The 16,370-nt window shown below is 32.6% G+C and overlaps 2 protein-coding genes across 3 annotated transcripts; both read left to right on the top strand.

The window, feature by feature from the left end:
- The first annotated feature begins 1,554 nt into the window (after positions 1-1,554).
- LOC18601429 (actin cross-linking protein, putative (DUF569)) lies at positions 1,555-3,812 on the top strand. The gene is made up of 3 exons (XM_018119281.2): positions 1,555-2,142; positions 2,252-2,543; positions 3,736-3,812. Exons 1-3 carry the CDS (start codon positions 1,555-1,557, stop codon positions 3,759-3,761), a joined length of 906 nt encoding a protein of 301 aa, XP_017974770.1. The 3' UTR covers positions 3,762-3,812.
- Positions 3,813-5,864: 2,052 nt separating this feature from the next.
- On the top strand, positions 5,865-9,315 carry LOC18601428 (HIPL1 protein). 2 transcript variants are annotated; one of them, XM_007032359.3, is made up of 7 exons: positions 5,865-6,013; positions 6,185-6,342; positions 6,680-7,468; positions 7,557-7,773; positions 7,850-8,028; positions 8,239-8,480; positions 8,744-9,315. In XM_007032359.3, exons 1-7 carry the CDS (start codon positions 5,923-5,925, stop codon positions 9,156-9,158), a joined length of 2,091 nt encoding a protein of 696 aa, XP_007032421.2. In that variant the 5' UTR covers positions 5,865-5,922; the 3' UTR covers positions 9,159-9,315. The 2 variants fall into 2 exon arrangements, with proteins under 2 accessions (XP_007032421.2, XP_088661348.1); XM_088805222.1 differs by having other exon boundaries at positions 7,847-8,028.
- Positions 9,316-16,370: the final 7,055 nt, after the last annotated feature.

Genomic DNA, 16,370 nt, shown 5'->3' with positions numbered 1-16,370 from the left:
TGCTACAAATTTTCAGCTAATCCTCTCAAAGTAATAGACATGTCTTTTTCTGCAAAGCTCCATTTTGTTTTGAGAAAATCAATAAAATTTGGGTGAGTCATCCATGCTTCTTCAAATCTGAACTTCTTTGTAGCTTGTACTAAAAGTGAGAAATCCGCACACCGTACAAGGATCAGATGATGGTCAGAATATGTTCTTGGCAAAACAAAGGCTTCAGCATGAGGGTAAATTCTTCTCCATTCCTCATTAGCTAATCCTCGATCCAAATGGACCCTGGTGCAATCAAAGCCATGTCTTTTCTTCCACCATCTGTATTTGGGACCCCCAGTTTCTAATTCTGATAAATTGCAATAACTCATGCAATCTAGCATAAGATTACAATGAGCTAAGTTAACTCCAGTCCCTTTTTTTTATTGTTAAAAGAAAAAAAATTTCAACGCACATGATCATCGATTTTTTTTCTCCTTTCTGTTATATATTTTTCCTAATCTCAAGTAAGTGTGTGGAGAAGGTTTAAAGTTCAAATGCAAAAAATTAAATATGGCTTTAAATATAAGAGTTTCCTTATCTTTTTACTCAAAATTACAAAGATTTTATTATCTTTTTTGTAAAATTTTAACATCGTTATCCCTTGTGGGAATAGTGACAAAATACAAGATTTTATGTGAAAAACAAAAATCTCAAAATGCTATGTGAGAAAATGACCTACCATATTAACTCTTAAAATTGATATTAACAACGATCAAAATAATGTTCGTATGGTTCAAATCTCATTTCTCTAAATTCAAAAAAAAAATATATATATATATATATTAATAAACTTATCCTACCATAGTTGTCAATCACAATAGTAAAATCAAAATAGAATTTTTATAAATGAAAATGTCACATGATAATTAAGTCATACTAATACAGATTAATTAACTTACCCTAAAAATGCACCGGAAAGAAGAAAGATTGACGAAAGTAGCCCAAGAATTAACCACACAACAAATTTACACGGTAAAATCAGTGGACACCAAAGGCGGAGACGTGAAACGCTGATTCCCTCAACATTTCTACACAAACAAAAGCAAGATCGAATATTGAAATTGGTTTGCCTATCGTTGCACCACAAACCATTTTTTTAGCGCAACCCAGAATAGCAAGGAAATCTGGTTTACAATCACAGCAACTCCCCGCCTTATTTAAGTTTCTTTCTCCCCTTCCTCCTCAACACTCTAAAACCTGTCCTGATCAGGTTTCCTTTCTCCCAAACAACTTCTGGTCTATTCTTGATTTGGATCTTGTTCAACTTGGATTCAGGTAAGAAAAAATAATACTCAACTGAAAATCAGAATAATTTTCATGATAAAAGGATTGACCTGAGAAATGGATAGAGCTATTAGTCTAGATTAATACTTCTACACCTATGGTTCGATTTAAAGATTTGCTTATAAATCCCATCTCATTGATCGATAACATGGATTTTGATGCCGGGTGTCTTTGATCATTTCTTTATAAGTATTCGATGTGATATTGGTATATTCTTCTTCCATTGATATTTAGAGTGGCATGGAAATCTTCCAAAAAGCAACTTCTGTTCGTCTACGTAGCCACCATGACAAATACCTACTGGCAGAAGATGATCAGGAAACTGTTTGCCAAGAAAGAGATGGCACGGTTAGGAATGCAAAATGGACGGTGGAGATTTTGGAATCAAATGCAAGTTGTATACGTCTCAAAAGTTGTTACGGAAAATACCTGACAGCTTCCAACATGCCATTCCTTCTAGGAATGACAGGGAAAAAAGTGCTGCAAACTCTACCAAGAAGATTGGATTCTTCTCTAGAATGGGAGCCTATTAGAGATGGTGTTCAGGTTAGGCTCAGGACTCGTTATGGACAATATCTGCGTGCAAATGGAGGATTACCACCTTGGAGGAATCACATTACACATGATGTTCCTCATAGAACCGCAACGCAAGATTGGATTCTTTGGAATGTTGATGTTGTAGCATTTCGAAAACAAGCTCCACCTCCTCTTCCTGCTCCTCGTGTACCACCATCTCAGCCTGCAGTTAATCCAATTGATAGTGCACCTTCTGCTCCCGCTTCACCTACAGAAATTTCACTTAAGGGCCCTAGAATGTCTAGACTTGAGGTATGGCATATAAGACTTTTGTTTGAGAAATGAAATTATGTTTATGGTACGACAATTAATCTTGAGGTTGGTTTCTGATGGTTTGACTTTTTTTTTTTTTTTAATGCAGTCTGATGACTCATTTCATGGTTCACCAGTGGTATTTGAAGGAAGGGTTATCAATTATGAGGTATTTGATGATAATGGGAATGTTGATAAGGCAATTGGAGAACGTACCTTCACTTTTAAGGGTAGTGGGGTTGAGGAATTGAAGCAAATGTTGAAGGAAGAGGCAGGGGTCAGTGAGGACGTTTGCATTTGTTCTCGTAATCCTTTAAATGGCAAGCTTTATCGCCTTCGGCTGCATCTTCCTCCTAACAATACAGCCATGCATGTCATTGTGGTTCCTCTATCATCTAAAGGTTATTTCTACTATGTAACTGGATTCATTGAGTTTGATTTTGAGTTTTGATCTTCGTGTTGAGCGCTTGAACGCTCAAGAATTTCACCAACATGGAAATGCTATCCAAGAAGGAATTGAAGAAAGTCTTACAGTCATATATATATCCTTCTATTTTTGGTTCTAGCATTTGGAACATTATTTTTTGTTTCATTGATTGGTTTATCTGTTACTAGATTCATAATGCTATGAACAATCAATCATATTCTCTTTATCTTTTTTTTTTCAAAAAAATTTTCATGTTAATTTATATGATCTATATTATATTCATGGTTTCCATTTCTTCACTGTTTTTGCTCAAAAGAAATTTTGAAACTGTAAAAGTGCTTTGCCATTTGTTTCGACATTTTCTATCCCTGATTACTCTGTCCAGCAAAATGAATTATCAGGATTAGGAAGGAAGAGAATTGAAGAAGATATAACAGTCAGCTCTTTGTTCTAATAATCTTCTTTTAATACTATGTGGATTTTGGAGTTCTGTTATTATAAAGACAATTTAAGAGTGGCCTAATTGACCAGTTAGGAAAGCTTAGATCATGGAATGTTTACTTAAATTCTGGACTTGCAGTTTTATTAACCTTGTAGAGATGATTTTGTCCATATAGGATGGAGGTGAACAAAGAGAATGAAGCATTAATTGCTTTGTGCAAACTCATATTTTGGACAAATAGCTTATTAGGAGTTCAGTCACAAATAATCTGCTCTTTTCTCCCCATCTCACACATAGTTTGTTGAAGTACATGTTATGACAGAATCTTAATTGAACTTAAAACGTTTTTCATTCAAGTTGACAATTACAAATTGCAACTGTTAGACAAAGGAAAGAACTGCAGTTTAATCACAATTGTACTTTAGACTGTCATAGGTACCTTAGACCCTGTCTGTATGCTTTCTTGTCTTTTGTTTTCCCCTTTTTTTTTGCATGCTTAGATTTTGATTACATGTCCAAAAATAATAAAACATGCTCAAGAAAGGGAACAATGAAACAGATTTTCTGATAAAATATTTCTTCAGTTTTTATTAGCAATTATTTGCTGTCTGTTGCTTCCTATTGCTACCTCAAGTGTGCATATAGGCATGCTTGTGTTGAACCATGCATATAGTTCATACTTCTGACACACTGAAAGTTTCTGTTTTTCTGGAAATTTTACCAGTCGCACGAGATCTTGAGATTCATTGAACCCCAATGCCAATTTAATCCGACTGCACCACATTGAATCAAATGAAGCACCTAATTTTAATGTACATTCTACTCCAACCCTGGTACAGACTGCTAATAGCATTGGAATGAGACAAGCCAAATTTTGTCACGCACAAGAAAGCTAAAGGAGTGTTCTTGTATTAGCTCTGGCACTTAATCATCTGCTGAACTCAACAACAAAAGATATATCTTTATACAGTTAGCAGATGTATGGTAATCGGAATGCTTGGAAGTTGAATTCTTTTTGCCCTTTTGCTGTGAGATTTCATATGAAGGAAATCAACTTGCTGGCAATGGCTTTCTTGCAGAATTATATCTCTTCCTCCATGGGAAATAAAAAACAGTTAAAAGTATTCCTTTTCCTTTTTTTCTTTGACAGCAGAGATTTTCACAAATGCAGCACAAATCAGACAAACTAACGTGATGGTTGCATAAACAATGTAAAAATCTGTCACAGTGTTGAATGTAAGTTCAATAAGAGCATGAATATACTTATTTATCTATCCAATTGCCAATGAGCACCGTGGTTGTATGGTTGGTAGAGTGAAGAATGAGACAATGAATGCAAGTTCTTACCGATTATTTCTTAACAGGCAATAAAAGCAACTTCTACAAGCAACTGTGCTCAATTTGCAACACTATTTGGCTGGTGACTAACATAAGCACTTGCAGGATTTGGTATTTTCTTAATACAAGAATCTTGAGGAGCAATAATTAAGGTCTACTTACAATAACAAATACAGTAAAAATCTGTAAATCTCGGACTACAATGAAATTACAGTGGTCCTACATACAGGCTTCATTCTACTATTCCTAGTATAAAATCTATAAATATATCATGTCCAAAATCTACAAGGCAAACTATTAGGAAGCATTCTAAACCTATTCTGGTTAAGGGTTTAAGAGCAGCCTAATTAAACTAATCCTATACATAAATATTTACATCCTTTTGTTTACATGTTCTTAAAGTAATCTTTCTAATAATAATTGGAAAGCATTATCTTCTCTAGTTATTGGAATACAGTTTTCTACTATATTCTCCTTGCATAATCTATGTTTAACACAAAGATTCCTTTCTTATATATTTTACAGTTGGTGCATTTGGAATATTCTAATTAATTTTTCTACATCTCTTATTATTATTTCTCTAAAATTCTCCTTATTCTATTTTTTTTTTTTTGAACGGGATTCTCCTTATTCTACTTAGCCTGAAGATATCATTGCTACCATTGTCATAACTAAATTGAGATCGAGATAAGCTTTTAAAAATTTATGCCATCTTGTGAACTCTAATTACCTTTGAGTCTTTTACATTTCAACTTAAGTTGCTATCTGTCAACACTTACTCCTCTAAAGAGACATACTGAGATACAAGACTTGGGTGATAATCAGATTCTCTAAGACCTTAACTGATTTTTGTTTCCTTGACAACAAAAAAATTCCAAAGATTTAGCTATTTCTTTTCTCTAGGGACTTAAATGAAAAGCCTAGAATCATTTTGGGCTATAATGTAATTCCATTAAACTAAGTGCAAATGAGGAGTCCGTGTAGGCTTCTCCTTTTTATAAAGTTCTATCTTTCACTTCGGTTTAAGCCAAGTCCAAATCACTGAAAGCATCCTGATTAACTGAAGGCAATATGCAAATGTGGTCTCAATCTGTTGGAGTTTGAGTGTTTGACTTTACATTTTATGTCTCCTACTCTCTTTTCTCATTCAAGTGTATCCATGATCAAATCAAACCCCACTTATTATATGTTTCTGGTTTTTATTATACAATATTCTAAGGTCAACTTGATTTTCTGTTCCCATTTCCTTCTTCCCATTCCACTGATTTCAACATTTTAGATTCAAGCAAACAAGGAAAGTCAACCATGACAGACAGAAAATAATCAGATGCTGCATTGCTATAATATAATATAATAAGAATGTTGAAATTGATTGGCAGAGAGAGACAGAAATATTAATCTTTAATAAGCCTTCCACTGTGTTTGAACTGAGTAGAGGGTTGTTCTTGAGTTTATATAAAGTTAGAACACCCTAAGAAAAGTATTTGTAGTATTCAGTATCATTTTGAGGAAGATCAGAAGCTTATGATTGTTCAAAGTCGCTTTGTGGTTCTTCTCAGTTACTCTCTAAGAGATGGCTGGTGTTCTTACTGTAATCTTCATCTTTTCTTGCCAGCTTCTTCTTACCCATCATTCTTCTCCACATCCATTATGTACAAACCTCAGTAGGTTTCTTTCTCTCTGTTATAGTGATCCACTTTCTGCATGCTCTATTTGATTTCTGATAGCCACAGAAAGTATACATGAATTGAAAGTTGTTTTGGACTGAAATATCTGTTCCATTGTATTGGTTCTGCGCAACTATATTGAAATTTGATCAATTTTTATTGAAACAGGAGCACCAATTACCTCTAAGACCCCTCTATCCTTTTGTCAGTACAATGGAAGTGTTTGTTGCAACTCCACCGAGGATCTGCAATTGAGAAATCAGTTCAAGTCAATGAATGTATCTGATTCTGGTTGCGCTTCTCTCCTTAAATCAATACTCTGTTCGGTAAGAGTGCCAATTAAGTCTTAGCAATACAATGTTACCTCTGAAGTTTTATTGCTTAAATTAACATGAACCGGCTGAAAGACGGATTGGATTATGGGTATGAAATAAACTGTTTGGTCAGATTCATCAACATGTCTGCAAATTGTCATATTGCTCGGAAGAACTTTGATTTTTATGCCTAAACATTTTTCAAACTCATGAAAATAACACCCTTATTTTCCTGTTAGCAAAGGCTCAAAAAGATGCAGAAATTGTCAAGTTTTATTTGCACTAGGTATTATAGATTTTCGTTCATTTGCCAACAGGTTAAAATGATCTAAAGATTATGTGATTGCAGAGATGTGACCAATTTTCAGCGGAGCTCTATCAATTTGAATCAATACCTAGACCAGTTCCTGTTCTTTGCAACTCTTCCCTTTCAACAAACTCAAGCCTGTCCCAACTTGCCACAATTGACTTCTGTTCAAAAGTTTGGGATGAATGCCATAATGTATCCATCACAAGTTCGCCTTTTGCATTGCAAGGTAAAGGTGGCATTCTGATTAATTCCACTTCCAAGCTGACTGATCTATGGCAATCTACGGGTGCTTTCTGTGATGAATTTGGTGGAGCTTCTTATGATGGTGCAACATGTTTTGCTGGAGGTCCAGTTATGCTAAACAGTTCTGAAAGTCCTACTCCTCCTAGTGGTATTTGCCTTGAAAAAATTGGGAATGCACCCTACCTTAATATGGTGGCTCATCCTGATGGTTCAAGCCGAGTCATTTTATCCAACCAAGAAGGAAAAATTTGGTTGGCAACTGTTCCTGAGGAGGGATCAGGAGAAATATTGGGCATTGTTGAATCAAATCCTTTACTAGATTTGACTGATGAAGTACATTCTGACTCTGAGCTTGGATTCATGGGAATGGCATTTCATCCAAACTTCCAAAAAAATGGCCGCCTCTTTGGTTCATTTAACTGTGACAAGGTTCAATGGGCAGGGTGTTTAGGAAGATGTTCATGTAACACTGATGTGGGATGTGATCCTTCAAAATTAAGTTCTGACAATGGGGCTCAACCATGCCAATATCATAGCGTCATAGCAGAGTTCACAACTAATGGTACCACATCAGATATTTCCTCGGTAAAAATTTGAATATACTCTGCTTGTAACACTTATTTATCATGATTCACTCAAGTTTCGTTCTCATCCAATCTGACTTGAATTTTAGGTTACTAGAATTAGACCAGTAGAAGTCAGAAGAATTCTTACTATAGGACTGCCATTCACCTCCCATCATGGTGGTCAGATTCTCTTTGGACCTGAAGATGGATATTTATATTTTATGATGGGAGATGGAGGAGGTATAGGCGATCCTTACAGCTTTTCACAAAACAAGAGATCCTTGCTTGGAAAGATTTTGAGGCTTGACATAGATAGCATACCAAGTAAGTATTGGCGTCGAGTTCTTCTTAGAATCTGAATTAAGTGTTGTCTGATGTTCTAACTCTTTCAACTTAGCAGGTGCAAAAGCTACCAGGGACCTTGGTCTATGGGGAAATTATTCTATTCCTAAAGATAATCCATTTTCTGAAGATAAGGAATTGCTGCCAGAAATTTGGGCCTTGGGATTTAGAAATCCTTGGCGATGTAGTTTTGACTCTGAGAGGCCTTCCTACTTCCTATGTGCAGATGTTGGTCAGGTTAAGATTACTTTTTTGGCTATATGCTATCGTCAATTAATCTAGGGGTTTTTGTTAAATGCAGTTCAAATGCATCTGTTCATTGAATATTTAGACTACTAAATTATTGTTAATTAAAGAAAGTGAGTGAATATTAGACATTCTTGTATATTTCTGTCTATCAGCACTTACACAACCTTGCTACTGATAAATAGATCTTTGATCTTATAGGATCAATATGAGGAAGTAGATATAGTCACCAAAGGAGGAAACTATGGCTGGCGATTTTATGAGGGCCCATTCTTATACAATTCCTCAAACTCTTCTGTGGCTAATAAATCTGCCAGCCCCATAAATGCAATCTTCCCAGTAATGGGATACAAGCATTCTGATGTAAACCAAGTTGAAGGATCTGCATCAATTACAGGCGGCTATTTTTATCGATCCAGGACTGATCCATGCTTGTATGGAAGGTGCGAACTTGAATCTGCCTTCCCTTCTGACAGGGAAGCCCTTAACAGTGTAACAAAGATCCTTATAGAACAAGAACTTAGTTTCTAGTACTATATATTTTGTTTCAAGTTTCAAAACATAATCGGATTGAAAGTAGCTTATTAGCAGGGCATATTCAATCTTGATGGAGTTCTTTAGTTACAAACTACCGACTTTGAGGTGCTTATTTCTCATAAACAATTCCAATTACCATGATCTAATCACTTCTGAATCATGGTTGCAGATACCTCTATGCAGATTTGTATGCCGATGCCATATGGGCAGGTACAGAAAGCCCAAAAGGCAGTGGGAACTTCACTACCTCTGAGCTTCCTATCAAATGCGCTCATGACTCTCCTATACCGTGTACCACTCAGCCAGATTCAACAACTCCTGCATTGGGGTTTGTGTTCTCCTTTGGCCAGGATAATAGGAAAGACATCTTCATTTTAGCCAGCAGCGGTGTATATAGAATAGTTCGTCCTAGTCGCTGCAACTACACTTGTTCCAGGGAAAATGTTACAGATCTTTCTGGTCCTGAAACTGTTGTGCCTCCTTCCACTTCCCCTTCAACTGGGAGCAAATTGACTAATCCTCTAAGGTTGCTGCAAGTCTTTCCTTGTGCTTCGTTGTTTCTTTTGTTAAGCTTTTTCTTGTAGTCTAAACTAGGGAGTAGGGAGTTGCTGTTGAAGAAAAAGAGAATGTCGGCTGTCATATATAATCTCTTTTCCCACTCATTTCCATTCCATGATTTCTTATTCTTACTTATTTCTCAATATAGTCAAAGATGATACAAATAGACTACATTTAAGCTTACATCATTTTTTTCTTGATTAATTTTTTTGAATAGGGGGAATGAGATTCGAATCTTACTTTTTAAATAGGAGTTCATGCATTAACCAATGAGTCAAATATTCTAATGTTATTTTTTTCTTAACTAATTGATCTCAATATAGTCATATAAAATGTTTTATACTCCTCTTATTTACTTCGACATTTTTTTTATTTCAACTTTGACTATATATATATATATGTTATATGTCATTATCTAAGTTTAGATTATTAATATAAAAATTCTTTTATTTTTATGAATTCTTATCATTATCATTACTATATATAATTTATATGCACGAACTTCAAAACAAAAAAAGTGAACATATACACTTGATAATTATTAAATCAACTATTTTATCCTTAATTAATGATTTTTTATTAATTCAAAATATTGACTAAATTTTATTTATTTTCTTATTTAGGTATAATGTATATGATATATGTAGACAAGGAGTTGTTACCTAACTGATCTAGGAGTTATATAAGATACAATTGGTAAGCTAAGTTACCTACCTAATTAGTTTCATTATGGCTTGTTAAGTCACTCAAGGTCATGGTGAGATGAAAAGGGTCCTAGCTCAATAAGAAGTTTAAAAGTTAAATTTCTCGAAATATTAAAAGAGGGCTATTATTTTGATAAAATATTGAGAATGATCATATAAGATTCTAAAACCTTATCCTTATGATCACATAATTTGTGTTAATGACTAAGCTTTATATATGTTGGTTTATAAATGATATAAATCGACAATGGCGAACAGTTTGTCACTTAAAAGCATACTTGTTGCAAACAAGTTGACAGACCCAAATTTCATTAACTAGTTTCGAAATATCAAGATTATGTTGAAACTAGAGAAAAAGGCTTATGTCTTAGATGATTCTGTTCATGAGGAACCTAGCAATGATGCTAAAAATAAGGAAAATAAGGCTTATAAAGCTTATATGGATCATCTCAATCAAGCCACATGTGTGATATTGGCTAGTATGGCTCTAAATCTTCAAAAGCAACATGAAGCTATGAATGCCATAGATATTATCCTAAACCTTAGAGAAATGTTCGATAAGAAAAGTCGCACAGAGAGATTCGACATTTCAAGGGAATTGTTTCGATATAAGATGTCTGAAAAAAGCCCAGTAAGGCCTCATGTGCTTAAGATGATAGGATATATCACTCGACTTGAGCAATTAGATTGGGTCATGGATCATGAATTGAGTATAGACCTAGTACTTTATTCGCTGCCAAAGAGCTATTCATAGTTTGTGTTGAACTTCAACGTGAAAAAGATTGAGGTAACCCTATCAGGTTTATTGAATATGCTTACACAAGTTGAGAAAACTACTACGAAAGAGAAGCCTTTAGTTCATCTTGTCTCTTTTAAGAAAAATAAAAATAAGAAAAGAAATTTTTTAAGAAAGATAAAGGTGAAAAGGCATCAACTTCGAAAGGTATAAAGGCTATTAGAAGAGTGAAGAAGGAAAAAGACAATGACAAATGCCATTTCTGCGGCGAACTAAGGCATAAGAAGCGTAATTGCAAGGATTATCTTAATCCATCAAAAAGAACAAACAAAAAGAAACTTCCACTTCAGGTATGAATCATATGATGATTTATTTTTCACTGCTTAGTATATGATACCTTACTCTTTATTAATGTTCTGATAGGCATGACATATTGTAAGACCTAATGACAAGGAGTAGTGAAGAATAAGACCATGAAAACAACAACCTCAATTGATGGTGATCAAGCTTATCAGTCTAGATTAGATTGAGGAACAATAAATAATTTTAAAACATTGAATGTTTTTATGGCATGATTGCCAAGATGAGATGTTTTGATTTTAGGCTTTTGGCCGAATATTTTATTTTATGTTTGGGAAACATAGATTTATATTTTGCTAGCACGAGATGCTTAGCTTATATATTTATATTTACATTACATCTCATTTTATTTTGAAATTGTTCTAAATTATTTATCCTTAAGTATAGCCATGCATACATGATAATCAATACTAAGTCCTAACATCTTTTTTTCTTTATTATAAATCAAAAGGAAATTAATGAGATGACTTAAATAACATTGAGTCCTAACTCAATGAATTCATAATAGGATTATGAAAACATTTAGTTAAGGAGCATTCTTATTGAGATAAAAGATCTAAATTAAGATTGCTTAGAACTAAATAACAATTGAGTATCATATTGAATTCATAAGAGATGAATCACAAAGCATTGCAAACTCAATTAATCGCATAAACTAACCTTTGAGAGGATTTTATCTCATAATCAATGATGAACGACTTATGATATGTAAGTATACATAAAAGTTATGGTTAAAACGCATGAAAGGAAAGTAAATAAGTTTACTTGGTAAGATTTCTACACATGATAGAAATAGTGGGAGCCAATGACACTTTAAAGATCAAGGGTCATGAAATTATGAAATCCAATAGATAAGATTTATATATAAAGATTGATTTAATGGGATGTATAAAGATGCTAAATTCATCCGTTAGATACAAACCATTAGTAGGATGCATATTGATGCCCTACTCATATAAAATGAGTCTACTAAATGATCAAACATGAATGATTGGATAACAATCTCTATTCAATGGAATAAAGTTAAAGTAATTGAATACATTATATAAGATAAACATATTTTGTACACATCATAAGGTTAGTAGGAGTAAGATAAATTACTCATTAAAAATGTATAAGATACATTTGCTAGGTTAAAAAAATAAAATAAAATAAGACTAAACAGTTAAAGCCTAAAAAGGGACTCAACAAAAGAATTTAGGATGACATATTAAAGGAGTTTAACATAAAAAGAATCCTAAGTGTTAAAAGTGATATAATGTCATGATTGGGCAGTTGTATTGGAATGATTCCAAAACAAAGGCTAACTGTACAATTATGTCTATAATCGGATACAAATCTTTTTGTATAGACTGCAAAAGGAGAGAGTTTTGGATCTTTGGTTAACAAACCAATAAATGATTCTAAGTTGTTAAAGTAACAATAAGAGTTATAATAAAGGAATTAAGGTCTTGTTATGATCTAAATGAGTACTTTGATTATGACAATGGAGATTGTCAAGCATATAAATTAACATATTCCCAAATTTGCAATTTGAGTTGTCATAGTAGAAATATAGTCACTAAGCGAAAGACTTTGATATTGGATATGTTAGCAATTGACTTAAGTGCAAGTGTGAGATTGTTGGTATATGCCCTTAAGCCAATTGGATTGATCAAGGAATATATGCTGCCATTTAATGCATACTTAATCACATAACTATATGTGACAAAGGTTTTCCTTCATGTTAGTGTAATAATAAGGAGTTATTAAGTACTGATTAGATGGAGCCATGGAACATAAAGGCCTTGCAAGAGAATTATAAAGTTGTTGCAATTATGAGATCATTATGCATCAAAGCCATGTTCCTAAAATTGTTCCTGGTCATTGTATTGTCAAGACAGGGCATTGACAATACTTAAAGACTGCTACATTATAAGTCGCCTTACTTGAGAAGTAAGCAATCGAACTCATAGATTGAAGTATATGAGATACTTGAGGATGGCAGATGGGTGCTTGTTAGAGAACAAGTTCACTGAACATGACCCATTATGAGAACTCCACTTGGTATTTCACTTAAGTGTCTATGGAATATGTTTTCATGTGATAGTCGTACAACTAGTTCTTGAACTTGAGACACCAGGTCATCTTATATAGGGAATGACATATTTTGATTTCACCTCTTATGGGTCTGGAGGCAACCAGATGCCTAAATATGGTGTTTTTTGGTATGACATGAAGCATACAAAGGTGGATGAGTGGTTAAGAGAGAATTCGTCACCCCAAGCGATATAAAGGTATGTATCTCATTTGTTCTTAATTTTAAATTAACTTATATAAAGTATTTGGCCAAAGCATGATGAATTTAAGAAAAGTTAGTTTCATAAATATATAAGGTTAGTCACGAATTGTGAGAACTAATATAGAATGTTATAAGTAGGCACTGAGCCATGCTTTATGACATATCCAGGATAATTGATGAAAGGACTGTGTTGCATTAAGAAGCTTATTATTGAAGGGTTTTGTCAAATTCTTTAATTGACTCTTTAACGTTTATGTGGTCATAATATGTTGCTAGATACTGCTCATAATCTATAAATATAAATCAATTATCAATTGATATTTGATTATCCTTTATATATATTATCAACATGTTAGAAGCCTAATGGATCACGCATATTAAGAGACGTGATTGAGATTAAATAAGAATAATCAATTAAGTTGAACTTAATTGAAATAAACCTAAATAAAGTTATAAAATTAATTAAGTTCACAAGGATTTAATTCAATAAAAATACAAATATTGTATCTAGGGTTACAATTTAGTTTGGCTATATAAATATGTTATGTTAGCCAACTAAAAATCTAAGCCTTCAACCACTTTTTAGTTGTTTCATAAAAATAAGAAAAGAAAAATAGTTTTCTTTGTCTGATAAAAATAAGATTCAGCAAGAACTTTTGGTCTTTTTGTTTTCGAAACAAAACTTTCTAGCATAAGTAAAATCCTATATTTGAGAAGGTCTTATTTAGTCATTGTATGGATTATTGTTAAAGTCCAAACACTTAGGTGGTTGAAATTTTGACGAATCCTAAAGGTGAAAAAATAAAGATTTTAGCTGCAGGATTTCCAACTAACTTATTCTATTTTGGGTTTCTTGCTTCATTTCAAACCCTTTTAGATTTAATTGGCTTTTGATTATGCTATCTAGAGCAAGGTATGTAATATTTAAACTTATGAATGTTCATAATTAATTTGACAATTATATGAAAAACATAAACATTGGTCATTTGGGATTCGACTATTTCTTTGATTAAATGCATATTTTATTTTTTTTCGTTGCGTTATGTTTTCTAATTTCGTGATTAATTTCATACTTGAGTATGAGGTCAAATCTCAGTAGACGTGCCATTTGGATAATGTCACTATCACGTGACAGATGATGTGACATTAAAAATTATTACCTAAAAATTATGTATTTACTTTTTTACCCCACCACGTGTCATAAAATTATTTTATTTTTTTTTAATTGGGAGAGGGGGGATTTGAACCCTACTCTTGAGGCAGGAGGTTTATGTACCAACTAATGAGTCAAATGCTTGGATGTAATTATTTGGTTAATGATTATAAAAATTAAAAAAAATCAAACTAATTACTTTATTCCTTTAGCCATTCCAAAAAAATGGCTATTCCCTAAAAACTCTATATACCATTACCTTCCACCCTAGTATTAAGTATTCCATTCTCAGTGGAATAGGTATCAAAAAGTAAAAGACTAAAATACCCTTGTCTATTTTAAAAAATTACTAACCTAGACATTTAAATATTTTCTTTTTATGTCATTTTTCTCTTTTCTTTCTCTTTCTTCTTGATCTACCTTTCTCATTCTCTTTCTAAATTTCCTTCACCAACAAAGAGAGGTGGAAACGATGATAGCGCAACCAGATTTGGCTATGGAAAGCGTGATTTGACACTTCTCAACTAGATCTGATTGAGAAGTACTAATCAAGCGCTCCTTAACTAGAACCCTACAATCAAATTTTGGCAACTCATGATTAGATCCAATCACAGAAAGCACTGATCTGGTGTCCTAATAGCCAGATCTTGCCACAAGGAGTGCCAGATTAGTGTTCCATTACATTGGCCACATCTCTAGTGACTAACCAACAAAGAAGAAAGAAAAAGGAAAAACAAAAGAAAACCAAAAATGAATTTAAAATAAAAAAGTTTAAAATTTTAATTATAAATTATAAAAATTAATATTTTAAATTTAAAAATTAAATTAAAATTTTATTAAATTATAAATTATTAATCTTTTAAATAACTATAAATTATTTATATTTTAAAAAATAAAATAAATAAATAAATAATCATGTTAAAGTTTCAAATAAAATATTTTTAATATTATACATTATAAAAAATAATTTTTTAAATTAAAAAAAAATTATACCATATCTGTGTTGTGCCATGTCAACATTTGTCCTACATCAACACGACTATGTCACATCAACATATAGTTAATGCCATGTCAACGTACTTGACAGTATTAAAGTTAAGGATTGTAATTATCAAATTCACGAAATATAAAAATTTAATTTACATAAATTATTACATAAAAACTAAATTTATTCCTCTTGTAAAATATGGAGATTAATTGTATAATTTAATATTTTTAAAACAATTCATCTGTTACGGTGGATTGCACGAGAAGATAAAACATGTTTTGTTTGAAATATTTCATAAGTGGGGCATAAGTGGGGCATAATATTAACATGTCCGAACCTTAAACGCAAGTCTAAGCCCACCTAAAAGACAAGTTGGGTTTCGGAAGACTTGGCCTATACAGCCAAAAAATTCAAGAGAAAATTGTGGAAAATGACATTTCTTGATAAAAATATTTTAAAAGTAACTATCAAAATAAATTTAACTGTTTTTAGTCATATTTAATCATGACTTGATAGAAATACCCTTTAAACTATTTCAAATAAATTAAACCATTCATCACAATTTCTCCCAATTTCTCCCCATTTGTGCTTCGTATTTCTCTCTCACCATCCAAGTCTCTCAAATTTTATCGATTTTTTTGTTCGACATTCGTCTGCTATGCTTTCGATTTCTCTCTCTCACGTTTTCAAATTTCTCTTTCTTATGCTTTCAAAACACCAAACAATGATTTTGACATGCTTGGATGAGTGGCTGTTTGGAAAATTCGATTTTTAGGTATTTTGGATAAAACTAAAACGGTAAAAATAATCACAAATGCATGAAATAGCTTTTAATTGAATCAATTCATGACCCAGATATCAATAAACTCAAAATTTTGAAATTTATAAATCTAGGTTTTCAAAAGATTTTTTTTTTAGTCAAAGTGGGTGCTTTAGATAAAAAAAATATTTGTATTTTGATTTATAAAAACATGTTAGAAACACTTTAATTTATGCCAAATTGTCAAAAAAAAGAA

This window comes from Theobroma cacao, chromosome 4 (genome assembly GCF_053813885.1).
Source record: "Theobroma cacao isolate CCN51 chromosome 4, ASM5381388v1, whole genome shotgun sequence".
In the NCBI taxonomy this organism is placed as follows: domain Eukaryota; kingdom Viridiplantae; phylum Streptophyta; class Magnoliopsida; order Malvales; family Malvaceae; genus Theobroma; species Theobroma cacao.
The sequence above is the reverse complement of the archived record's forward strand: the minus strand, read 5'-3'. Positions and strand labels throughout refer to the sequence as shown.

Excerpts from the sequence above, each read along its gene's own strand:
- LOC18601429 (XM_018119281.2), top strand. The coding sequence starts at position 1,555 with ATGGAAATCTTCCAAAAAGCAACTTCTGTTCGTCTACGTAGCCACCAT. Across the intron at positions 2,143-2,251 it reads CTAGAATGTCTAGACTTGAG|TCTGATGACTCATTTCATGG; the intron begins GTATGGCATATA and ends TTTTTAATGCAG. Across the intron at positions 2,544-3,735 it reads GGTTCCTCTATCATCTAAAG|TCGCACGAGATCTTGAGATT; the intron begins GTTATTTCTACT and ends AAATTTTACCAG.
- LOC18601428 (XM_088805222.1), top strand. The coding sequence starts at position 5,923 with ATGGCTGGTGTTCTTACTGTAATCTTCATCTTTTCTTGCCAGCTTCTT. Across the intron at positions 8,029-8,238 it reads TATGTGCAGATGTTGGTCAG|GATCAATATGAGGAAGTAGA; the intron begins GTTAAGATTACT and ends TTGATCTTATAG. Across the intron at positions 8,481-8,743 it reads GATCCATGCTTGTATGGAAG|ATACCTCTATGCAGATTTGT; the intron begins GTGCGAACTTGA and ends TCATGGTTGCAG.